This window comes from Daucus carota, chromosome 2 (assembly GCF_001625215.2).
Source record: "Daucus carota subsp. sativus chromosome 2, DH1 v3.0, whole genome shotgun sequence".
Taxonomy (NCBI): domain Eukaryota; kingdom Viridiplantae; phylum Streptophyta; class Magnoliopsida; order Apiales; family Apiaceae; genus Daucus; species Daucus carota.
The window spans coordinates 40,558,112-40,583,908 of record NC_030382.2 but is presented as its reverse complement, the minus strand read 5'-3'; the positions used below and the strand labels follow the sequence as shown (position 1 = coordinate 40,583,908).

At 33.9% G+C, this 25,797-nt stretch overlaps 3 protein-coding genes and 1 pseudogene across 3 annotated transcripts; 3 read left to right on the top strand and 1 right to left on the bottom strand.

The window, feature by feature from the left end:
• The first annotated feature begins 1,168 nt into the window (after positions 1–1,168).
• On the top strand, positions 1,169–2,706 carry LOC108207575 (cytochrome P450 77A3-like; annotated as a pseudogene).
• A 6,937-nt stretch (positions 2,707–9,643) lies between these two features.
• LOC108207574 (DEAD-box ATP-dependent RNA helicase 58, chloroplastic-like) lies at positions 9,644–13,304 on the top strand. The gene is made up of 6 exons (XM_064086336.1): positions 9,644–9,682; positions 10,022–10,140; positions 10,663–10,773; positions 10,877–10,999; positions 11,253–11,346; positions 13,137–13,304. Exons 2-5 carry the CDS (start codon positions 10,126–10,128, stop codon positions 11,298–11,300), a joined length of 297 nt encoding a protein of 98 aa, XP_063942406.1. The 5' UTR covers positions 9,644–9,682; positions 10,022–10,125; the 3' UTR covers positions 11,301–11,346; positions 13,137–13,304.
• Positions 13,305–16,765: 3,461 nt separating this feature from the next.
• LOC108207573 (uncharacterized) lies at positions 16,766–17,683 on the bottom strand. Its single transcript, XM_017378009.1, has one exon. It carries the CDS (start codon positions 17,681–17,683, stop codon positions 16,766–16,768), a length of 918 nt encoding a protein of 305 aa, XP_017233498.1.
• A 399-nt stretch (positions 17,684–18,082) lies between these two features.
• LOC108207572 (AT-hook motif nuclear-localized protein 28-like) lies at positions 18,083–18,808 on the top strand. The gene has a single exon (XM_017378008.1). It carries the CDS (start codon positions 18,083–18,085, stop codon positions 18,806–18,808), a length of 726 nt encoding a protein of 241 aa, XP_017233497.1.
• Positions 18,809–25,797: the final 6,989 nt, after the last annotated feature.

Sequence of the window (25,797 nt, the reverse complement as noted above, 5' to 3'; positions counted from 1 at the left end):
ATTTTGTAAAAAATCGAAATATTAAGACGTAGTATCATTATTATATTAATTACTTAATTGTTAATATTGGTATAAACGATGTATAATGTCTTTTTATAAAACAGTCACTTAAGTGTCGGTCACAAAAATAAACTAGTAAGAAAATAGTAACTATTATATCACTAAATATAAGTAAACAAACTTACTTAATCATATAGTCCACTTTAAGAGAGAATGTTAAAATTATTCATTTAAATGTTTTTGTTCCTGTCAAAACCATAATTATAAATTATATTAAAATATAATTACTTATATTTTCTTAAAAAATTTTATTTACGTATAATTACAGTGAAATAATTTATAATTAATCAAGAGATGAGGTAGATTAAAAAATTATTGTGAATATTACAAATTCTTGCATACATTGCAACAAGGGATATGCAAGAATTCAAAAAAGAGGCTTCAATCTTCCCAAAATAAATGGGAGAGAAACTGTTTGTCCTGGGCAGAAATAAAGCAACTAAACTGCAGTTAGCTAGGTCAGCGGAGAAGATTTTTGGCAACATCTACAAGTGATTTTCCTTGCCCAATTGCTTTAGAAATTCAAAGAGCCATAGTTGCTTTGTAAGTACACTTATCTGCAACCTCCATCAGCAGTTGGGCTTTTTTACGCTTTCCAAGGACTAAATCATCTAATTTAGTAAGTGCAGCATCAGCCTCTAGGGCAACCTTTAATTATTTTTTCTTCTCTTCAGCTGCAATCCCTGTAGTTCAAACCCGGAATTCATTTAAAAACTTAAGTGACTACTTGGAGGAATGTACACTTCCAACCGTAGGTACTCTTGAATAAGAATGACTGAAATGATGTATTAAACAAGATAAGGATGACATTCTTGGTGCAACAGTATATGCCTTGAAGGACAATTGCTCGCTTCTCCCTAATTACATATTCTCTAGCTTCTCGAGTCAATGATCTTTTCTTGCCATGATCCGCCTTTCTTAAAACTCGAGTTCTTGATTGATACAACTATCAGAAATGATCAATCATAATCATGAATAATTAGTGCATGTCAAATACTGTGAAACGTGATGAATAACTCATATTTATGGGTCACAAGAAGATAGTACCTGGAAAACCTTGATCAGGGCGGAACGCTTCTGTTTTCATTTTTTAATCCAATAACTATGGATGGCTTGTAGAACATCTCTTCTTACAAGAGATATACAATGGTCAACAGCAGCCTTTACATCAAGACGAATCAAGGAGTTTCATAATTTGAGGATGATCGCGATGGACAGGCTTATTAATCGTTTGAAGTCGGAAGCGGATGCGAATAATGGCGTCGTTTGGGTGCTGAAAAATGTTCGGTTTGCATTTTTTTGCATACTTTTGGCTATGTGTTTTGGTAACGATTTGGATGAGGAAACGAACGAACGGGTTGATCATATGATGAAAAAAGTGTTAAATACACTTGAGCCGAGAGTCGATGATTTTTTACCCGTTTTGAGAATATTTTTCTCGAAACAAAAGAAAAAAGCAATTGAAGTTCGAAAGGAACAATTGGAAACTCTAATTCCTTTAGTCAAACGACGAAGATTAGCGCGTGACGATTCTGTTATATCTTTTTCATATTTAGACACCCTTTTCGACTTGGAAATTGAAGGTTGAAAAGTGGGTCTAAATGACATTGAAATCGTAACGCTCTGCTCGGAATTTCTGAATGGCGGGACCGACACTACAGCTACCACTCTGGAGTGGGCCATAGCTCGATTTATCGAGAATCCGAATGTTCAATCAAAGATGTACGACGAAATTGTAAACACCGTGGGAAAGCACAGGGAAATCGATGAAAAGATATAGAAAAAATGCCCTAACTAAATTCCGTGACAAAGGAATTACTAAGGAAACACCCTCCTACATATTTTGTTTTAAGTCATGCTGTTACTGAGCCCTCAAAGCTAGCAGGCTACGACATTCCCTTGAGAACTACTGTTGAATTTTTCACTCCACCTATCGGCAACGATCCAAAAATCTGGTCCGATCAGGGGCGGTGCCACCCTGGGGCCTGGGGGGACACGTGCCCCCACAGGTTTCCCTTTGTGGGCCCCACATATTAGTAATACTCGTATGTTTTGTCATTTGTGTCCCGGATAAATTACTAAATCTCTCCATGAAATCATCTCAGCTTCAGTCTATTTCAGTTCTAGCAGTAATTTCAGCATGGTCATGCTTCTCTAGGATTTGTATGTCTAAATGAGTTGTGGTAGCAGGTTGGTTTTTAAATAAGATTTGAAGGGTAGGATGTTTAGTCAGGTCTGTTTGTTCCAATTTGTAGTAGTTGATGTTCGAATTTGTAAAACTAATTAAGTAACATATTTTGAGAATAATCGAAAAATTAAAAGTGCCCCCTTGAATATTTTGTCTGGCTCCGCCACTGGGTTCGATCCCGAAAAATTCAACCCGGACCGATTTCTTACTGGTGTCCTCCACGCGGATATCACTGGTCTAACCGGGGTGAAAATGATGCGGTTCAACGTGGGGAGAAGAATCTGTCCCGGAGCAAGCATGGCAATAATTCACTTAAATATGATGATAGCAAGGCTTGTTCAAGAATTTGAATGGAGTGCATATTCGGAGAATAGCAAGGTAGATTTTAGTGAAAAGTTGGAGTGCTCACTGTTGTGATGAAGAATCCTCTGAGAGCCATGATCAAGCCTAGAGTGTGAGTGCCATTTCACATAGCATGGTGCATTTTAATTACATTTATGGTTGATATATATTTCTGAAACTATTGTTCAAGTTTGTGATTTCTTGATGACCATATGATGATTGGAATTATTTGAATTTGAATAAATAAATTGCACCAGTTACATTTGTTTTTAAGGTTATTTTTCTCAAATCCTTAAAATTGGGTGTTGTTGATTGTTCTCTCTTCTTTTTCTTAAGCTTAATTCTTGTCTCTCTCAATGAAATATGGCGAAATATTGAAAAGTATTAGAAAAATGCTAGGGTCTCGTAAATTATTCTCAATTTTTTTTTCAAATCATATTCCGCTCACATTAACAATAATAGAACTCCTGTATTCTTATAAATCACGTAATTAAAATTGTGTCGGGTTATTTGAGAAAAAATCTTAGCATTACTCTTAACATAAATGGGAGTCCTCTGGTTCTAAAACATGATTATAACCAGATGACAAAATTTGTTAAGAACAAAATTGAACTGCAATCAATTGTATATGTGGTCCTGTCGTTTTTGTGTGCGTGCATATATGTCATGAAATTAACGAGCCGCCAAAATTTCCAGCAACTCTAAACCGCAACACATGCTTGATGGAGACTGATGGAGCCAATTTTAATAGCCTCTGCTTCCATTTGCTGAATGATTAAATGAATCAACCATGGTCCCGATCTTGTCTTTTGATGTTGCTTTACTATGAAGACATAAGAAGTAGTGGAACATTATGAATCGAAGGATATGGGCACAATACGAGGTTATAAATAAATTTGTTTTGATTAATGTAACGTCCAGAGGGACACAGCAAATAATTAATTTCACAAAAAACTGATACGTGTAAACTTTGACATTGTAATTTGTAGGTAACAAAACTAAATAAAAAATATATTATCCGCCATGCATGTGTGTATAATACTAAAATTTTGATTTACACATTTTTTGTCATCTTCAAATTACTCTATTCTTTATATTCTAAAAAATATATAAATAATATCTCTTTTTAATTATAATATATTTTACTTGACAAGAAATACAAATCATCACCTAAACTCTTCTTAACTCTGAATCTAACATTTTACAACCCATCAATCTAAACTAAAATAAAGAAATAATTTTCAAACAACTAAAGTAAAATATAAATAATTGCATAAAATAATTATTATAATAAATATCCCCGAAAAAAATTTAGGGCCAAATAGATGATTTAAAATAAATAAATGTTAATAAATATTTTTTTTGAGTAAAACGTACTTGCGTTCATTAAGATAAATCAGCAATATCACTACAACAAAACAGGGTATTTATGACAGATAACTTCGACGGAACACCTTCGCGCCTCAACTTACGACGGACTTAAATTATTTCGACGGAACACACAATCGTCGTAAGTTCATTATTTTATTATTTTTCACTAAATTAGAAAAAAATTTAAATGTTCTGATTCCGAATACAGTGTCATTTTTATATTCCAAACCTACGACGGCATATACGTTTCGTCGTAAGTACCTTATTTAAATTGATTTCCTAAATAAAAATAATAAAAATTGGTCCGAATCTATAGCCTGAGCCGTTTTTGTCTACGAACTTATGACGGATGGTGTTCCTTCCGTTGTAAGTTTACCAACCACATTTAATGCCACCAGTGACATTTAAGGCTGATTTGTTTTGATTAATTAAAACATGAGAAACAAAATCTGGAGCAGTACCAACCCACTCCTCGATGCCTGACAAAGAATGAGCGGCTCTGGCTAACTTATGAGCTACCTCATTCGCAGACCTAGAAACAAACTCGACTAGCACATTATCAAATTGCTTAAATAACTCAAGACAATCTAACACAATTGTATGGAAATAGGCTCGTCCTTGAACTCCTTTACATGCATCTGCCAACATCTTTGCGTCCGTCTCAAACACACAGCTCTTGAGGCCAAGCTCTTTAGTCCATGACAAAGCCTCTTTTAGACCTACAGCTTCAGCTTCCCGTGGTTGAATACATTAAAATACATTAGATGTTCCTTTTAACCCTTAATATTTAATGCCCTTTTTAACCCTCGCGTGTGAAATGTCAACTTTGTCCACCCCGTTATATACCGGTATACGCCATAAAGGCTAAAAGGTACGATAAAGAATTTTGAGGGTCGAAAGGAACATTTTTAAATTTCGAAGCCGCATCGAAACTTCCACCTTGAAGTGGGCCAAAAGGTCATTAAGCCAAAAATTTCTTTAACATCTAAATCAAATATACCCCTAAGATTTTTAACTTACACAAAACATCCTCAATCAATTCTCACATTCCAAATCTATTAAATATTGATATTTTCCAGGATATAGATGTACATAATAAAGAAAAGAGAGATAAATAAGATCCCACTCAAATCTAAATATTCTTATTTAATTTTTATTGAGTTGCATGAATATCTCTGTTCATCACGATACCACCTTTTATGTACTCATCGATTATAAAAGGACTTGTTTGCGAGCACTTTTAGCACACCTCTTTCTCCACCCTATACCGAGACCCTTTACCATGAATAACTCTGGAAATTCTTCTTCCGTGTCTGTTCCCCAAGGTTCGTCCGAGAGAGGTCCATCCAAGCCTCGTGGACGTCCTCCTGGCCCCAAAAATAAACCGAAAGAGTCCAAAAGAGAAACTATGGGTATGAAGCCAGTTACTCTCGAAGTGCAGGCTGGAGTTGATATAATCACTTGGGTTACTAACTTTGCCAACTCAAATCAAGTATGTATCACTGTTACTGCTGAATTCGGCCACGTCTCACTGGCGGTTCTTAGGTAACGTATTGTCTCAAGCTCCAGTTAGACAAGATAAGGAGTATCTTGCCGTGAATAATTTTTCAGGTACCCACTTGTTCTCTCTTTTGACACAGGCAACTCCAAGCTTTTACAACGCTGCACTGAGCCAGAGGAATGGCGAGCTGATTGGCGGGACAACATTCAGGATGGTCACCATGGGCAAGGTTGTTTTGAGTGCATATGTTTTCAAAAATCCTCATGTGTTTACAGTTGATGAGGTTGCGGAATCCCATTGATTCAGCATGTTGACCTAGACTATGGTCAAACATTTTTTCTAATGATTATGAATTCCATTGTTTTTTTATAATGCTTTGATATTATTTTTCATTTCAGTCATATTTTATATCAATTTTTGGACAAACAAAGTATATGTACCGAACAAGATTTGCATCTTTAATATATTTTTGGACTACATATACAAAGCCTTTCACTGGCTACCCTTGTTCTCTGATACCAACAAACTTATACATATTATAAAAGACCAGGGAATTATGCCCGCGCTACGCGAGCTCCCTTAAAACATTTGATAATTTAATTAATTAGGAAAAATTATTATGTTATACCGTAGCATTACGTAATTTACTGTGTCAAAAATAAAAAAAATGCAGATTTAAGTAAATATTATCCTTGTTTAGGACAAAAAGGCGTACCATGATAATTCTATTAACCATGTATCATACTCTAACTTCTTAGTACATTTAAAATCCATTAAGATTGTATGCGGATCCATAATATATCATCGTCAATTTCAAAATCGCTTGTCTCATCTTGGGTACGAAAGACATGCATGTTAATCTATTCTATGTTTGTTTGACTCGATCATTTTAGTAGATGCATTAAATTATCTCCTTCTCGCTGGGGCTTAACAATAAAATAGGCCCCGTCTTGATTTTCAACTATGTAGAGAAAATCTCACTTTTTTAATTATCATAACAAATATACTGATATTTGAAAAAGAGAGAATCTTACTGGATACTTGAAAAAGAGAGAATTTAAAATCCTGGAATACCACCGGATTTTATAACATATTTAAAATCCTAATCGAATATTATAAGATCATAATGAATTTCAAACAATTTCAATTAAATATTCTCGAATTTCATGAATGTAAAAAGTTATTTAAAATCTAAATCAAATATACTCCTAAGATTTTTAACTTACACAAAACATCCTCAATCAATCTCACATTCCAAATCTATTAAATACTGATATTATCAAGGATATAGATGTACATAATAAAGAAAAGAGAAATAACTAAGATCACACTCAAATCTAAAGATTCTTATTTAATTTTTATTGAGTTGCATGAATATCTCTGTTCATCACGATACCACCATATTATGTACTCATCGATTATAAAAGGACTTGTTTGCGAGCACTTTTAGCACACCTCTTTCTCCACCCTGTACCGAGACCCTTTACCATGAATAACTCTGGAAATTCTTCCTCCGTGTCTGTTCCCCAAGGTTCATCCGAGAGAGGTCCATCCAAGCCTCGTGGACGTCCTCCTGGCTCCAAAAATAAACCCAAAGAGTCCAAAAGAGAAACTATGGGTATGAAGCCTGTTACTCTCGAAGTGCCGGTTGGAGTTGATATAATCACTTGGGTTACTAACTTTGCCAACTCAAATCAAGTATGTATCACTGTTACTGCTGGATTCGGCCACGTCTCACTGGCGGTTCTTAGCAACGTATTGTCTCAAGCTCCAGTTAGACAATATAAGGAGTATCTTGCCGTGAATAATTTTTCACTGGCAACCCTTGTTCTCTGATACCAACAAACTTATACATATTATAAAAGACCAGGGAATTATGCCCGCGCTACGCGAGCTCCCTTAAAAATTTTGATAATTTAATTAATTAGGAAAAAATATTATGTTATACCGTGGCATTACGTAATTTACTGTGTCAAAAATAAAAAAAAATGCAGATTTAAGTAAATATTATCCTTGTTTAGGACAAAAAGGCGTACCATGATAATTCTATTAACCATGTTTCATACTCTAACTTCTTAGTACATTTAAAATCCATTAAGATTGTATGCGGATCTATAATATATCATCGTCAATTTCAACATCGCTTGTCTCATCTTGGGTACGAAAGACAGTGCATGTTATTCTATTCTATGTTTGTGTGACTCGATCATTTTAGTAGATGCATTAAATTATCTCCTTCTCGCTGGGGCTTAACAATAAAATAGGTCCGGATCGATCCTCTCTAGCCATTGTGGGATAATACCGGCTGGCTTCGTGTCCCCGCCTCCGGATCTCTGTCCATTGCGGGATAATACTACCAGCCTTCGTGTCCCCACCTCCAGCAACTTGACGAATCAAGCTTTCGAGAGCCTGCTCTGATACCAACTGTAACGACCCAACTTTTTTAGTTAAATAATTAATACTCAAATGCTAAATCTCAAATCTCAAATGTCATTTAACATAATAAAATCCAAATGCAGCGACATTACAATTAATATCAAAAAAATCATAGTCTGACATTATTTCGAATAAAGTGACACAACTCTATACTAGAAACATGCACGTGCAAATTTTCGGAGAAAACTAAGCCAATTCTCTCCCGATCCAAAAGCTAAGCACCTAAAAGTTTGTAAGTAGTGAGCTATACGAGCCCAGCAAGATAACCAATCACACAAGCTAATGGATCAAGTATTTTACATAACTTCATAAGTTTCATAAATCCAGAATCATTATATAAGATAATTCCACAGCTCGCTAAGGTCACAAATACCCGGTGACTCGGTATCATAAGTTCATAACTTTGTCAACAATGCGCCCCTTACTAAGGTATTATAAAGTGTGCAACCCCGAAGGTATCATAACAGGCACCCACTAGTAAGGTATCATAGGCTAGTTCCAGAACTAAGATACTAACGGTTTCATAGGTCAGAGAATCTTATATCTAAAATGTTTAAATTGAACCAAATATTTAAACAAAACAAAGTTTCAAATAAATACAATAGCAAGACTGAAAAGTTAACTTACCTTAACTTGCAACACCGATGCACAATATTCAATGATCAAATGATTTCCTAACAAATAAAACAAAACTTGATAAATATCTAATTTAAATAATTAAATAAAATATCATGACAATGATTTTAAAACAAGAGAGACACTACAAAAATATCGATAAATAATATAATAATATTATTACATGTTGCACCCAATTTGCATATTTATAAGATAAATTAAACATGACATTAATAATAAGGTCTCATATTCCTTATATATAAAATAATCATACAAAATAAATTTAGCTTGGCACATAATTAAATATGCAACTCTAAAAAAATGACTTAAGAAAGAGACTCCCTAAAATAGTTTGTCTTTAGAAAATATAATAACCTCATATATTACAAAATTTATTAATGAGAGTAATTAAATTAAGCCATTAATCATATAACTAATCTTAACAATTATACAAATAAATAAAAGAAGATATAAACTAATTTTTATAAGCCAGTACAAGTATACATAAACTAATTTTATAATATATACACAGTTAACTTTATTCTGATGTGAACACGTATAAGTATAACCTCTGTGCAGATAACCACATAAAACCCACTCAACAAGCCCATCCATCACTTATGAACAGTTACAAATAATTCACAATTTACCCTATCTGTCCATATCCCAAAGACTCTAGTAAACTGACTTCAAGAAAACTAATGATTTCTACATATGCAGCTAATCAAATATAAACACACAATATTAAACAATCTCATAATATACAAATCTCCACAAATATTTACTAAACAATTTTGTTTATACAAGTAAACATTAGTCTTATAATAAAAAATATTACTATAATAATTGACAAGTATGACATAAAAATAATAATAGTCTACTTCTATATATTAAAAGGGGACTAGGGGCAAAAAGAGCAAGAAAATTGCTTGTGAAATTACATATATATCCTTAGTTTACAAACAATTTCAGCAATACCCTCGCCTCTTCGTTTTTCATCATGATATCCGACAGTTTCTCCCTGCATATTGTGGCCAACTAGGTTTTAGTCGAATTACAAATATCGCTCTTCCACACGAGCGTCTCTCATATCAGCTGATATTCTAACTGAGCATATTAACAAGCCGGAAGCTCCGACAAGGTCACGTGCCTGGACACGTGCTGCGCCGGTACGTTTATATCGCTTTATATTTTGGATTGTTCTCGTAGAGCAATTTGTTTCTCGCTTGCTTTCGTTGTGGGTGTAGTTTAAGTTATAATTTGTAAGTAATAATGATAGATTCTAATTTGATATTGTGATTTATGGTTTTGAATATATATTGTGATTTGGATGAGTGAAAGGCTTCTGGTGCTAGGGATAATTTTTTTTTAAACAAAAATTATTTGCTTTAGGTTTAATGTTATATTGTCGAAGATGTTAATTAGGTAGTATTTAGTTGGTTCGTGATTGAAAAAAATTTACATATGTAGTTCTTCTTATCGCATATTTGTACTTGTGGGTATGCTAGGTTATGAATTTATAAATTGCCGCAGGGCAGAAGAGTTCGGATATGTGCTACCTACAAATGTCCAGGAGCAGGCTCTGTCAATCTTGTTTTTTGGCCGTGATTGTATGCTTCATTCTCAGGTCACTATTTTGTCTGAGATCCTTGTTTTACACTGTAATAATTTGGAGAGAGTTTTCTGCCAATATATTGTTCAATTCATGTGATTTGATAGTCGCAGAATTTATGTTATAAAATTTGATGATAAGTTTTGTTGTTGTCTATATTAAGTATTTGTTATCTTCAAACTTCTTTAGCATGCTCTGATTAGTATGCAGTCATTAGGATGCAGCTTAAGACATATCAAGATAAAATAGCTTTATATCTCATTTGTTTCACACTGGACTTGTATCCCTAATTTTTTTCCGGCAATAAAATGTAACTTCATATAGGCCTGGGAAGCAACATATATACAGTAGCACCATGAGGAATATATTATGCATCTTCCTTAAAAAATCTGATAGATTGATTATTTCCAGCTTGACAATATTGATAAAGATTGAAAAATAATTTCCGATCTGCTATTATTCCTGCTCTCTTGAAGCGTGGTGAATTGTTGATGAAGTTTTTATGAATGTTTTGTTTTGCTTTATTTGGGTCACTAGACAGGTTCAGGGAAGACCTTGGCCTATCTACGATTGATATTCTCAGTTTTAGGCACTCCGTCAACTGTGCAAGCAATGATTATTGTGCCCACCAGGAAGCTTGGCATGCGGGTACATATATATTTTTGTTTTTTTTGAATATTAATGTTAATGAGATATAACCACTGTTCGGACCAAAATACTTATCTTTTGATGAACTATACTGTCAAGTAAGGTTACAAAAGTTGCTTGTACTCTTGCTGCAAAAAGTGGGAAGCCTGGAACTGAAGAGAAACCTTGCACAGTTATGGCTCTTCTTTACGGAGGAACTTTAAGAACGCACAAGAGCTGGTTGAAGGTAATAATTTTTTTATTTTGGAATGAGCAGATGAGTAATCACTGTCACCATTAGGTGATCAAACAGAACTAGGAATGAAATTTCTAGAAACATATCCCTTAAAGGCTGATATCACCTCCTATAGATTTTTCTTTCTGGAGTTGCATAGAGCATTTGATATCACTTGTCTCCTGTCAATACTTTTATAAAAGTGGACACTTTAGGCGAAATTACTGTAATATACTTTTTCATGATAATATATCATTGTGACTAGGACTGTAAACGAACCGAGTCGAGTCGAGTTTTTGCGAGTCGAGTCTGAGTTCGAGTTTTTGCTAAACGAGTCGAGCTTGATCGATAAGGTAAATGATCATTTTTTGTTGTTCGAACTCGAGTTCGTTAAAAACCGAGTCGAGCTCGAGCTGGTCGCGAACAATTCGAGTCGAATCGAGTTCGAGTTGAGTTCGAGTCGAGTCGAGCCATTCGCGAAAATTTGATTTTTTTTTTGAAAAAAATAATTAATATTAAAAAAGTTTTTAAAATATTTCTTGAAGATTCAACCACCCAGATGTTGGGATATTCTTATTATAATGATTTTACAAAAATATCACAAAGCAAAAAATATATTTGATGTGAAACTTTAATAATCAACTAGTGAAATAACTAGTACTCTATATATGTATGGTCCTGAATTGATGTTATATTTTTTTCTCAAAAAAATTATTGACAATTTAACCGTAAGGATATTAGGATCTAGTTATTTTAATGATATTAGGAAAATATCAAAAATGAAAAAAAATTACATTTCATTATCCATATTTTTTACACATTAAAAATTAAAAAATCATATATATTTTGTTTAACGAGTCGAGTTCGAGTTTAACGAGCCGAATCGAGCTCGAGTCGATTACGAGTCGAGCTCGAGTCGAACACTAGTAAAACTCGACTCGACTCGAGTTTTTTAACGATCAAATTTTTTTGTTTGAACTCGAGCTCGATAACGAACCGAGTCGAACCGAGTCGAGCTTTAAACGAGTCGAGCCGAGTTTGTTCACGAACAGCTCGGTTCATTTACAACCCTAATTGTGACTGTAGATATGTTTGCTTATATGGACGATGATGATCTTGTTAGACATAAAAGCAAGATGACGTATACCTTTAATGCGTTCCTTATACTTTTAGCATGTTGTTGACCTTTTTAGTGGAAAACAGGCGGAGCTTCCTATATTAGTGGTCGCAACAATGGGGAGCTTGAGCCAGATGTTAAAAAAGAACATTTTAAAGTTAGAATCTATAAGGGTTCTCGTAATCGTTAAGGCAAGTTCCTTCTGCTTCTTACGTCTTCCTTCTTTTCCGTGTTGTGATAACAGGAAAAAGTGATAAGCATATATTATTTTTCCATATCCCAACTAGAGTTACAAAGTTCCCATACATAGCAGAACATAAGAGAAAGATATTCATGTAAATTACAAAGCTTTTGGGATTTCAGAGACCAAATATTATAAACAGCTTCAATACCATTGTTATTCTAAAGCTTTGTGTATGGGACACTATAGATACATGCAGACACATTAAAAATAAAAGTGCAAATATATAGTCTGAAATTTGTGTAGGTTTTTGCTGGGTTCATGACACCTTATGTTGTAAACTAACTATTATGTATGTTCCAAAGCAGCTTAATTAAATGTGTTTTTTTTATTCTTATAAGATCGCCCACTCATTACAGCATTAACATCAAACTACTTAAAAGGGGTGAGAGTATCAGAGTCTCATGAGCCAGAATTTCTCCATAGGAACAATACGTTAGCCTGTGATGGCCTTCCATAAATTTATCAAGATTAAACTATCTGTGTAAGACATGCGGGAAGTCCAAGAAAAGTCTTGATATCAACTGAACGGTTATATTTTGCAATTATTTACAATATTCACCGTTGTCGATCGACTGGCTTTTCAATTGCCAAGTCTCATTTTTTTTAAAAACAAATTAAGTTTCGTTTTTCAAAGTATACACGGTTAGTAATTTCATTTTGCAGGATACCAGATTCCACGAAAGAATTTGTGGGCTTTGCCACCTATTAATTTTAGCACTCTGGACTCGAGACATGTGTTTTCCCATTTTGGAATAGCTCTATACATCACTTGTATAATTTATATAAATAAGAAGGTATGGCTGCTGATTTTTAAATTTTGTCATGTCCTGTATATATTTTTTTGCTCATTTCTCTTTTAGGATGTGTGTCAGGTAAAATAGTATCCGTCAACAATACCTCCTTGAGTGCTTCCAAGCACGGCATCAAGTAGTTCTTTTCATTTTTGGTGATATTGAATATGTTGATTTACGAACGTTATTTATTTGCTACAGTGACTGATTTTTCGAACGAACTAAATTATGTGAAAAATCTCAAATTTCTAAGTCTTTTCTAACTTATTAGTGACACCGAGCGTTCTCAAGTTGCATATGTCACTTTTAAAGATCCTCAGGGTGTCTCCCTCTTTGGTATGTTGATTTGGTTGAGCCGCATGATCTTATTTATAGTGGAACTATTTTTATATATACAATTCAATTAACTGCATGGTGTAACCTTAAAATTTTAAACTAAACATGGCACATGTTTGCGCATATTCACATGTCCAGTGTTTTGGTCGGATACTCCGATAATGATATGCAATAATGTTTTTTGCCAGCCCGATGTGGAGCTTAGATTCCGGATGATTTGATATGCTTTTGATTAGTTTTGGCTAATATTTTTGCTTGATTTGCTCGGATCAACATATTATGTATACTTCGTTATTTGAAATTGGGATGAAGTTGCAAATCTCGGATTGTGTTCTGCTTGATCATTCATCTAAATATAATTTTGAGAGTTTATAGTCATAGTTGATCCTGTTTGTTCTGATTGCTGATAGATTATTAGGTTTTAATTTGCTTAGATTTTTTTTTCTTTTTTGTGTATGTGCTTGGAACAACAATACTCTGTACATATATATTGAACTGGAGATGAAGGTTTGAATCTCAAAGGACTTGGATAGTGTTCTGTTTTCTTAAATTTCTTTGAGTTGTTATCATCAGATAGTTGCTTATGTTGGTTTTTAACTTTTATACTTTCAGGGAATTGTCATTTGAAGATGTTTAGTTTAGATTATGAACGATTTCTGTTATGAAACTGTAGCAGTGATTGCCGCAACATGCTCCGGGATTTTTGCTTGAACAACATTGATTCTAGCTTTATTATTCTTACACTGCAATATCATATCAAAATACTTTTTTGATTGACAAAGACTATAGCTGTTTCCCAATTTAATTTTCTGCTCTATGTACTCTAATCCACAAGTTACATGCTAGACATTGACTCGTACTTATTGTAACTTTAAATGTGACAAGTCTGAATTTCAAACTGCTAAGTGAAAATCATTACATGATGACCTCTGAGTATATTCTGCAAAAAAAAAACTATGTGTCTTTGTTCGATTGTAGATCAGACTGGAGATACGTTGATTTTCCAAAATGGCATGTTTAATGGATTCTAGGTTGCAAGTTGTGTGAGAGAGAATTATATCTTCAGTATAGAGAATCATACCGTTCATTTTACTGCAATTAGTCTGTGACAGACATAGCTTCTTGATCATCATTCGGTAATGTGTATCTTCACCTCGGGGATACCTGTGAACTTAACTCTTTTTGTATGCATAATATTATTCATATACATGTATGCCTGGTTGGTTTTGTTTAATCCATCTGGTTAATTTTGTGAAACTTGGTTGGTTTGGTTTGGTTCCTCATGATCTTATATCATTTGTTTAATCTGTTTGTGGTTGGAAGAACGGGATAATGCACAGTCATTCTTTATCATTGTATCAGGACCTTCCCAGCAAAAAAGTGCAGGTTTTTTATGAGTGGTTGGGCTAGACTGTGTCGCGCAAAGTTATGTTACCTCGACTTCATTTTTTTCCTGATGACCCATGTCGGACACTCGACACGTATACATGGGTATGGACACTCCGACACCTATTATAGGCCAAAAACATAGTTAAGTTACCAGGACTCTTCATTTTTCTTCGAGTATCCATGTCGGGCGCTTGACACGTGAACATAGAAATGGACACTTCGACACTTATTTTAGGCCAGAAACACGTAAAAGTTTCAAAATATTGACGATTCCGACACTTGGACACGTATCCACACACTTTTAGCCAGGTTCGGGTAACATAGGCGAAAAGCATGTGAAGTTTGATGGATACATTGCAGCAAAACAGAGAGAGCTATGCAACAACTTTCTTTCAATATCTTACTATCTGACAGGATTTGATACTCTTTCGATTGAGATCGTATTTTTTGGTTCTGATACATGTTGGTTATCATGCCTACAAGAGATAATCACCCTGCAAGAGTTGCTCTATGTGCGCAAAACATTACTAGCCTTCCACAAAAATGTACGAAACTATATGTGGAAAGCCTACAGTGAACAATATCTGACATTTCAGCAGAACTGATCCGTAATGAAGCTGAAGCTGCAGCAGATGTGCTTGCGCCAATATCAGAGGTTGAGGCTGCCGAGTGTTAGTGCTGTGCCATGTCTGAAGAGTGCACACCAGAGTACAAAGGCGTGTTCGCGTATATATATATTCGAAATAAAATGCAATATAGCTCTCAAAATAAATATTATTTTACAAATAATATTTTAACTTCTTAATCGATTGAGCATTTTGAATTATGAATTAATTAGAATACATGAGTTAAAAAAGTAAAATAAGAAAATAAGAAACCTAATTAAATTAAAATTCAAGATTATTATAAATAAAATAAATAATTTGTTTAAAATATGATTTAAGTCGAAGGCCCGTGCCTTGCACGGGTTTTTACGCTAGTTTTAATAAATAATGCAAATTAATTACGTAAATCTAATATAATTCACAAATGATTAACATGCATATTAAATTATAAAATCAAAGATATTCATATCCAAAATTGATGCATATATATATATATATATATATATATATATAAGCATATTTTTCAGAAATTAACTATAAACATAATTGTAATCACTCCAAAACAATTTTGGGATCTAATAAAAATCAGATTCAATTATATACTAAAGTAAAATTATTAACAAAAGATAAAAGCATTGAACTTTAAACAAGATATTATACAAACACTTAACAATAGAAGACATATAATATGCAGTAGCCAACAAGTGCTACATATAATATCAAATATCAGCAAAGAGTGTAGAACAGAGCATAGCACATAAGCAGGACATAAACCTAGACGTACCTTGTAGAAGAGAAGAGCTGTACAAGAAAATAAGTGAAACAAGTACGTGTATTTATGTACATACTTGGTTCAACGTGTTCCTACAATTATGGGTACGTGATCACTATTTTGAATTAACATCTATCCAATTGCTAACGGAAGTTTTGGCCTAAATATTTGCTTAGAGATAACATTATAAAATCTTATAAAGTAACAACACACGTATTAAAATATAATCACATAGAAATATATTTTATCAAAGTTTTAAACACCATTGAAAAGTTTTTTTTTAACAAAGAAAATACAGGCTATCACATTCTACCCTCCTTAAAAAAATTTGGTCCCCAAATTTAAACATACAAAGAATGTTCAAGTGTCAAAAATAATAGAAAAATATAACAATTAGTTAATTAATAATTTTGATAACTTTTACATAAAAAAAACACATAATCATAGAAGTAGTTGTGTACCTTAATCTGTGTTTGGCCCGGTAGGAAGTTTAAACACTCGTCCATAGTTTGGTCCAAGCGCGGCTAGAGTGCCCTTGTTCTTATTGTCCTTGTCCCTTGAAGTATCCGTTTTGGACACTCTGCAACCTTATGCCCAGTCTCACCACAGCTAAAACAAGCTCTTGTGTTCCAGCGACAGTCCTTGTCTAAGTGATTTCTTCCACATCTCGAACAAGAAAGCCTAGCTCCTGAATCGCGTCGATTAAAATTCCCTCGGTTATTGAACTTCTTTACTTGTCCATTCTCATTAAATCCGCTGGTAGGCTCGGCCCTCTTCTTAGGCTCATAATCTTTCTTTTCATCTTCTACCGTCAATCCTCTTTCCACTACTAAAGCCTTGTTTAACACAACCACATGCCTCTTAATCTCACTTCTCAGTCCTTCCTCAAACCTACGTGCCCTACTAACTTCGTCCACAACTAGATCTTGCGCATACTTAGCTAGACGAGCAAATTTGGCTTCATACTCCGACACGGTTTGTTTCTCTCCTTGTTCTAATCTAATAAAATCTCTCTCCAACTTAGCTCTAATTGTCCTAGGAAAATATTTATCCTTAAAAGATTCAGTGAAAGTTTCCCAAGTGTAAGGTTGGGCTGCCTCTTCCTCGTTGCCATCCACTCGTCTCTTTTTCATAAGCCACCAATCATAAGCACTCCCCTGAAGTTGGTAACTTGCCAAACTAACCTTCTGCTCATCATTACTTCCTAACAACTCAAAAATCTTCTCCATCTGCTGTAACCACTTATCCACCTCTGAATGATTTGTGGATCCCTCAAAAATTGGAGGACTCAATCTCTTAAACTCAGCTATTAGGCTTCTAGATCTATTTTGTTGGTTTCTAACCAATGTTGCTAAAGTTTCTGCTAGTTGATTCATCACATTTGCACCTCCATTATCGTTGTTGTTGGCGTTTTCATTGTTATTTCTTCGTTGGTGATTCATGATTCCTACATAATTTACATAAAACTCAATCCTAATGCGAAATGTAAAGCAAAAAAAATATATAAGCCAAAATATAAATTGATAACAATTTTATTCATAATTAGTCTGAAAACAATACAATTTTTTTTTCCTACTCAATAATAATAAAAAGTACATCCAAAAGAAATGCATTGCGTCCTAAACATAATGTCTACTAAAGGAAAAAATCTCCACCAAAATCCTAGTCCGATGAATAGTTGTCTGAAGTGGAAGCACTCGCAGAGGGAGGGTAATCATAATGACCACCTCCTCTTAAAGCATCCCCTACAAGTTCGACACTTCGCAAGACCTCAACTCGTGTTTCCTTCGCAAAACTCTTAATGTACTTCTTGGCTCTTTTGTTCACACATCTACCCCTTAATGAGGAACCGTAAAATCTGTCACAGCCCTCAAGTAAGTGCTCTCTCAACCTTACTAGTCGGTGCTCAGCTGTATCCAGCTTCAGGTTTGCCTCTTCTAACTCGGCTCGAAGACTTGTCTCATGGTTCGTCCGAGGGAGATGAAGTACACCCTCCACATATCGTTCCGCCAACATTACCAAACCATAAAGATCCACACTTCAATATCGGAAATAATAGTTGCAATAGTGCTGCAGGTACAGCAAAGCCTCGTGGTCGTCCTCGTGGGTCCAAAAATAGACCCAAAGAAGACTCCAAAGGGGAAAATATGGGTATGAGGCCAGTTACTCTCGAAGTGCCGTCTGGAGTTGATATAATTAATTGGGTGGCTAACTTTGCCAAATCAAATAAAGTATGTATTCCTGTTACTGCTGGATTCGGCGAGGTTTTACTGGCAGTTCTTAGGAACGTATTGTCTCAAGCTCCAGATAGAGTATATAAAGAACATCTTTCCGTGATTAATTTTTCAGGTACTTATGTATTCTCTCCTTTGGCACAAGCAACTCCAAGCTTTTTTACCCTTACATTGGACAGGATGAACGACGAATTATTTGGCGGGACAACATTCAGGATGATCACCTTGGGCAAGGTTGTTTTGAGTGCATATGTTTTCCAAAATCCTCACGTGTTTATTGTTGAGGTGGCGGGGTTCCATTGCATCATGTTAAGGTCAAACAATTTACAGTAGCAATTCAATGTATTAGACTCATAATGCTACATTGGCTATGTTTTACTTGTTCCTTGTTTAGTTTTCTGCATTATTTCCTTTTAATAATTATGTATTTCATTATTTTCGTTAAAATGCTTTAATATAATCTTTCATTTCAGTCATCTGTTATGTCAATTTTTGGATAAACCAATTATATGTCTGAATAGAATTTGCATCTTTAATACATATTATCATGTTGCCGTTATTAAGTTTTCTTTTTATATACAATTTTTTGTTGTTTTTCATAATCCCAGCCAATGAAAGGGGGTACTTGATAAATCGCCAATATAATTCACCTACATTACTACCTCTAATCCTACTCCAAATTTCACAGCATACTTATTTTGTATGTTTTTAACAAAACTAGTCAAAATCATAAATTTTGTCCTATAATTATAATATAATTTTTATCTTTCTGATATCTAACACATAATAGTATTTTCACACACACGAGTGAAAACAGTTACTCATATAATAGAGTTGTAAGATAATGTACTATCTAAAATAGGCCTAAACAAGGCCGTTGTATAATTTATTTTCTTGTTTAAGAGATGAAAATCCTTGTTTTCTTATAATTTTTTATTTTTGTACTATTTATTTTAAAAACATATTTATATTATGCATATATACAAGTGTGAATTATTCCTTTATAATAAGAAGATATTTTTATATCAGAAGTATTAGTATAGGTATTTTATGTTACAATTTAGAATGTATTGGGCAGAATTTTTGTTATCTACATGATTAGTTCCGCATTAAGTTATAAATATTTTTTTTCAATAATTTAACCGCACGGATATTAATATCTATTAATATTAGTCATCTATAAAAATTAAGATTTTAATAGTTATTTTATATGTTTTTATAATAAAACTTGTTAAGATCGTAAATTTTTCAACAGTTGTCTCATTGCAACAATATTTTTTGAACCTTTGTCCAACTTGATTCACACAATACTTAATAAAAAAATTGGGTACACTAGGTTTAGAAATTATTATTTGATCGCTTTTCACACAATATTGCTAATTGCCTAACACAACACCTCTTTGAGAAATACCCTCGGGGTGATTTGATTTTCTAGATAACTGATTTTAAAACTCTTGTAAGTTTCATGATTTCCACAATATATTTTATAGGATGAAAATTATTTTCTATCATTTTTGGACAATTTTTTTTTTTTTTTGGTGTAGTGAAATTGTCCCTTTGACACAAAATACACGAGCATTTCTCCAACCACTTGAATAAGTGATATTTAAATTCTTTCTAATTATTTTGAAATTAAATTATATATTTAATGACGAATTATGTAATCAAATGTGACTTTGCGACATCATCAATATATATTGAATAAGGTCGGATATGATGATGCATAAATAAAATTTCAATGTCAAAATTTTTCAATAAAAGATATATAAGTCATAGGATAACTAGCCTGATATGAACTATTATTACAATGAAAAATTGAAAACTATGAATGACCTTTTTGAAAGCAGGGAATTATTTTAATAAACGATCCAATCTACAGCGACCTTTACAAGCCAAAGGTCCCTACCAGAAACAGCTTAATAGATAGATAATTAAAAATATAGGACATACTCGAAGGTATGAACTGGAGTGAATGATCCTCAAAACATACAACCCAAACAACCCCGAAGAAATAGCTACCTGGAGCCATTCTGCTGTCCCTTCAACGACGCCCGGTACTCGGACCACCAGCACCCGCTACCAGCTCGCTTGCATCCTTTGTGTCATCATCAGAAATTTCAACCACCTCCTCACCACCATTTTCCTCCCGCTCCTCCCCTTCCCAAAGCCAATCTTCATATTCATCTTCCAAAAGGGCTTCAAAGTTGCCCTTATTGGTGCCTAATCCATGTCCAACATCCAAAGCTCCTTCACCTTGCTAAACAGCCTTCGAATGACCACCAACCTGATGCGATGCATAGAGCCTATTTCAGCTCTGACAATCGCCCTCACCACCAAAGTTAGGTTAGGGTCACTCTTGCTCTGGTTCAACTGCTCGATGACATTGGCGTGGTTGGGATCGTGGTACCACACCCATTCATCCCATTCCTTGATGGCCTCAGTGTTATTAGATTCAAGCTCTAACGTTGTCCTCATTCCTTGATAATATTATTTGAATTGAAGCAATTTAATCTTTTTAGTATTTATATTTCCGTTCAAAATAAAATTGTTTTTCTTATTGAAAAAGACAAGATATTTTAACAATTTAACTGTAACTATTTGAGATTTTTTCTATTTTTTATTATCCATCTACAATCACCATCTAGTGAAATGCTTGTTTAGTTTGTTTTTTGTTGTCGTTTAATTTGTTAGTAATCCTTGCTTAGTAATTAATACAAATAACCGTTTATCATGTGTTTATAGTACTCACTAACTTAGTGACACCTAACATATATAGATCAGTAAGAAAAGAATAAACATAGGCTTAACGACTTTTTAGTCCTTGAAGTTTGGGTGGAAGTTCTGATGCGGCCTCGAAGTTTAAAAACGTACCTTTCAATCCTCAAAGTGTCTTTGTCGTGCCTTTTAGCCCTTATGGCGTATACTAGTATATAACATAACAGGGTGGACAAAGTTGACATTTCACACGTGAGGGTTAAAAGGGGAATTAAACATTGAGGGTTAAAGGGAACATCTAATGTATTTTAATGTATTTTTTAGGGGTTAAAAGGAACGAGATGTATACTTTGAGGTTAAAAGGAACGCACAAACTTTACCCCGAATATGAATTGTCAAGTTTATCCCCCGATTTATACCGGTATTTTTAAAAAAGGCTAAAAGGTACGACAAAGATACTTTGAGGGTCGAAAGGTACGTTTTTAAACTTCGAGGCCGCATCGGAACTTCCACCCATACTTCGAGGGCTAAAAGGGTCATTGAGCCATAAACATAATATCACTAAATATTAAACAAACGAATTTATTCAAATACATAGTCTATTTATATATTATTGTTCCTATTAAATCATAATCATTAATTATATTAAATTATCCATAAATATATTAGGGTTTTGTAAAAATTATAATACTAACATAGTCAGTTGTACTAAGTATCAAAATATGATATTTAATCATAATAATTTGAACTCTGTGGAATTGAAATTGAATATCTAATTTAATCTGTTTAACAAATTATTGCATATATATACTGCAACAAGAAGAGAAACTCTCTGTCCTGGGCAGAAATTAAAGCAACTAAACTACAGCTTGGTCAGCGGAGGAGATTTCTGGCAATATCTACAAGTGATTTTCCCTGTCCAATTGCTTCAGAAATTCAAAGAGCCATAGTTGCTTTGTAAGTACACTTATCTGCAACCTTCATCAGCAGTTGGGCTCTTTTACGCTTTCCAAGGGCTACATCATCTAATCTAGTAAGTGCAGCACCAACCTCTAGGGCAACCTTTAATTCTTTTTTCTTCTCTTCAGCTGCAATGCTTGTAGTTCAAACCTGGAATTCATTAAAAAACTTAAGTGACTACTTAGAGGAATGTACACTTCCAACCATAGGTACTCTTGTATTAAACAAGATAAGGATGACATTCTTGATGCAACAGTATATACCTTGAAGGACAGTTGCTCGCTTTTCCCTAATTACATCTTCTCTAGCTTTTCGAGTCAATGATCTTTTTTTGCCATGATCCGCCTTTCTTAAAACTTGAGTTCTTGATTGATACAACTATGAGAAATGATCAATCATAATCATGAATAATTAGTGCATGTCAAATACTATAAAACCTGATGAATATAACACATATTTATGGGTCACAAAAAGATATTACCTGGAAAACCTTGACCAGGGCGGAACGCTTCCAAGATATATGCAATGGTCAACATCAGCCTTTACATCCAGACGATTACCTTGATCACAGAATAATCTCTTCTCGAATGAACTAATTATCATCTCAAAAACATCCGCAGAGATGGGCTCCTCACATCCTTTTTCTGTATTAAATTTGTTCAACCATCCTCATCCTCACAATCCATTTCATAAATTGCACTTTTCCTCCCCAACACTCTAGTGAGCTCATCATCTTTGCACGTGATGTAAGACTCTGGTCTCCTGAACAGGACATAATCGATGTCCGCAAGGCTAGATACTTTAACTAGCAGCAGGGACAGGAATGGCACTCACCATAGGATTTTCTTGGTGAGATTTCACCCCAAACAAATTAGGAAGTCCAATGAGAGACATCACTGTATACTGAACACTGACAACTGCCTTTCTCACAATGAACGATGAAAGTACCTCTCAGTCTAATGGTGCTACTAGAATTAACACTCAGTTAATTGTTAGCTACTTTTCTCACAATGTGTGAGTATCTTTTGGGGGTTTTAAAATGATGAGGTAGGCGGCAAGTATTAAAATGATGAGATAGGCGGCAAAAATTGAAATGACTAGTGGGGGCAAATTGAATAATTAGGATAAGTAGTATATATATAGTAAAATTTGTAGGGTTTTTAAGATTGGGCCTAATCATGGAAAAATTAAAAAACCAATTTTATATGATCAGTTGCTTAAAAGTAAAAGATCTACTTTGGGAGCCCATATATATTAATTTAAATTTAAATATTATTGTATATATATATTAGTTAAAATGATAACACATATGTTTCTAAATATATTATCAATTTTATACAAATTTAAAAAGTTTTAAAAAAAGTTAAACATAATTATTATTAGCTAGCTCATAATTATATCCCAAATAATTCAATACTACATAATACTTTATATTAGTTATGATAATATTTATTTAGCTTTTAAATTTTTTATGTCATATGATCCACCTCTACTCCTCTCTAAGCTCACTAAATCATAAAACAGGCCCTGAGTGAGAGTTTGAACAACTTTCCCTTGCATATAGTTATACTTATATCTTCTAATTGCTTACTTTGTTTGTCATTTAAAGAAACATAAAATTTTTTACCTAACCCTTTCTTTTTCTTTTTTTGCATCTCCAAATCATTAGTTTTCATTATGGTACGTATATACTTCATCAAGAGACACTTGAATCAATTTTCTTATGAGTTATGATTGTAGTTTTTAAACACCATTCTTGTTGAAGTGCACTCATTCACTAGGTTCAAAAATTTTTTCACAAACACCAGTTAATGTTTGTTTTGGTTTTGCAATTCCAAATATCCTTACTCTTGAACTAGAACATGGGGTCTTTTTCTTTTTCATCTCCTTTGACCGTTTACCTTTCTTAAATTAAATAACAATGATACTCTTTCTTTATATTCGACAAGGTTCTGTCATAACTATGCCTTGGTATATTAATTGATTGATATATTTATTGTAGAATCCACATTATAAAATAGAGTTTAAGTTTTTGGCATTTGTGTTGTTCACCCATTATTAATGAGCCATGTATCATCATATTTTGTTCTAGTTGCATGATAGGCATAAAAATGTTAATCATTTTCTTCAATACACTCTTTTTCTAAATCCGCAAATTTGTTCACTAGGTCCAAACTTTTTTACAAACTTTGCACTATTGCTTTCTTTTGTGCAAGCAATCCTTTTTAAGATGATTTGTTCTTTATCAGATAGAGCATGTGTTATCTTCCTTAAAATCATCTGATGCACCTTTTTCTTTGATAAATTGTCTATTTCGGATGGAGACCAATTCTTGTGTTGATACTTTAAAGCACCTTCTTCACTATGCTCCATTCATTGATAGAGTGTTGAAATTGTTGATGAGCATGTTACTTTGTTAGGGGGTTCTTGGCTCATTTAGGCCAAAGTCTCCAAAGTTATGTTCATTATAAATTAAAAAGTGGATATGTTAATTAAAATATTATCATTTGATATTTCATATTATTTAAATAAAAAAACAATCAAATTGACACTATTAGAAAAACGGGTAAATTTGACCGCCATTTCCAGTCAAATTTTACAGACAAAAACGCCGTCGTCTTGTCTAATAATTTATTTAAAAAATGATTAAATTTACACAAAAACATAACTGACCGTTGGCCTGGTCAGTTTTGACCCGGACACGTCAGCCATAAAACCGAACGCGATGAAAGTGGTCAGTTAAAGTAAGTCGGAGTTTTGCCAGCAAAGCAAAATGACGTCGTTCTAAGAGTGATTTTCCCTGTCCAATTGCTTCAGAAATTCTAAGAGCCATAGTCGCTTTGTAAGTACACTTATCTACAACCTCCATCAGCAGTTGGGCTCTTTTAGGCTTTCCAAGGGCTACATCATCTAATTTAGTAAGTGCAGCATCAGCCTCTAGGGCATCCTTTCATTCTTTTTTCTTCTCTTCAGCTGCAATCCCTGTAGTTCAAACCCGGAATTCATTTAAAAACTTAAGTGACTACTTAGAGGAATGTACACTTCCAACCTTAGGTACTCTTGAATAAGAATGACTGAAATGATGTATTAAACAAGATAAGGATGACATTCTTGGTGCAACAGTATATAACTTGAAGGACAGTTGCTCGCTTCCCCCTAATTACATTTTCTCTAGCTTCTCGAGTCAATGATCTTTTCTTGCCATGATCCGCCTTTCTTAAAACTCGAGTTCTTGATTGATACAACTATCAGAAATGATCAATCATAATCATGAATAATTAGTGCATGTCAAATACTGTAAAACCTGATGAATAACACATATTTATGGGTCACAAAAAGATAGTACCTGGAAAACCTTGACCAGGGCGGAACGCTTCTGTTTTTGTTTTTTAATCCAGTAACTATGGATGGTTCGTAGAACATCTCTTCTTCCAAGAGATATATAATGGTCAACAACAGCCTTTACATCCAGACGAATCAAGGAGTTTCATAATTTGAGGATGATCGTGATAAGTGGTATTTATACGCACTTATAGGCCTTCATTTCCACTTAAATTGGTTGGTTGTACTTAAGTGTTTAGTGTCTTTTGATGTGTTTTTAGTGTTTTTCTGTGCAGGTCACGAGTTGAGGTGATGAAGTGATTTTC

Coding starts and splice junctions, on each gene's coding strand:
- LOC108207572 (XM_017378008.1), top strand. CDS start 18,083: ATGAGGAACCGTAAAATCTGTCACAGCCCTCAAGTAAGTGCTCTCTCA.
- LOC108207574 (XM_064086336.1), top strand. Junction 10,774..10,876: donor CCAGGAAGCTTGGCATGCGG/GTACATATATAT, acceptor CTGTCAAGTAAG/GTTACAAAAGTTGCTTGTAC. Junction 11,000..11,252: donor CGCACAAGAGCTGGTTGAAG/GTAATAATTTTT, acceptor CATTGTGACTAG/GACTGTAAACGAACCGAGTC.
- LOC108207573 (XM_017378009.1), bottom strand. CDS start 17,683: ATGAATCACCAACGAAGAAATAACAATGAAAACGCCAACAACAACGAT.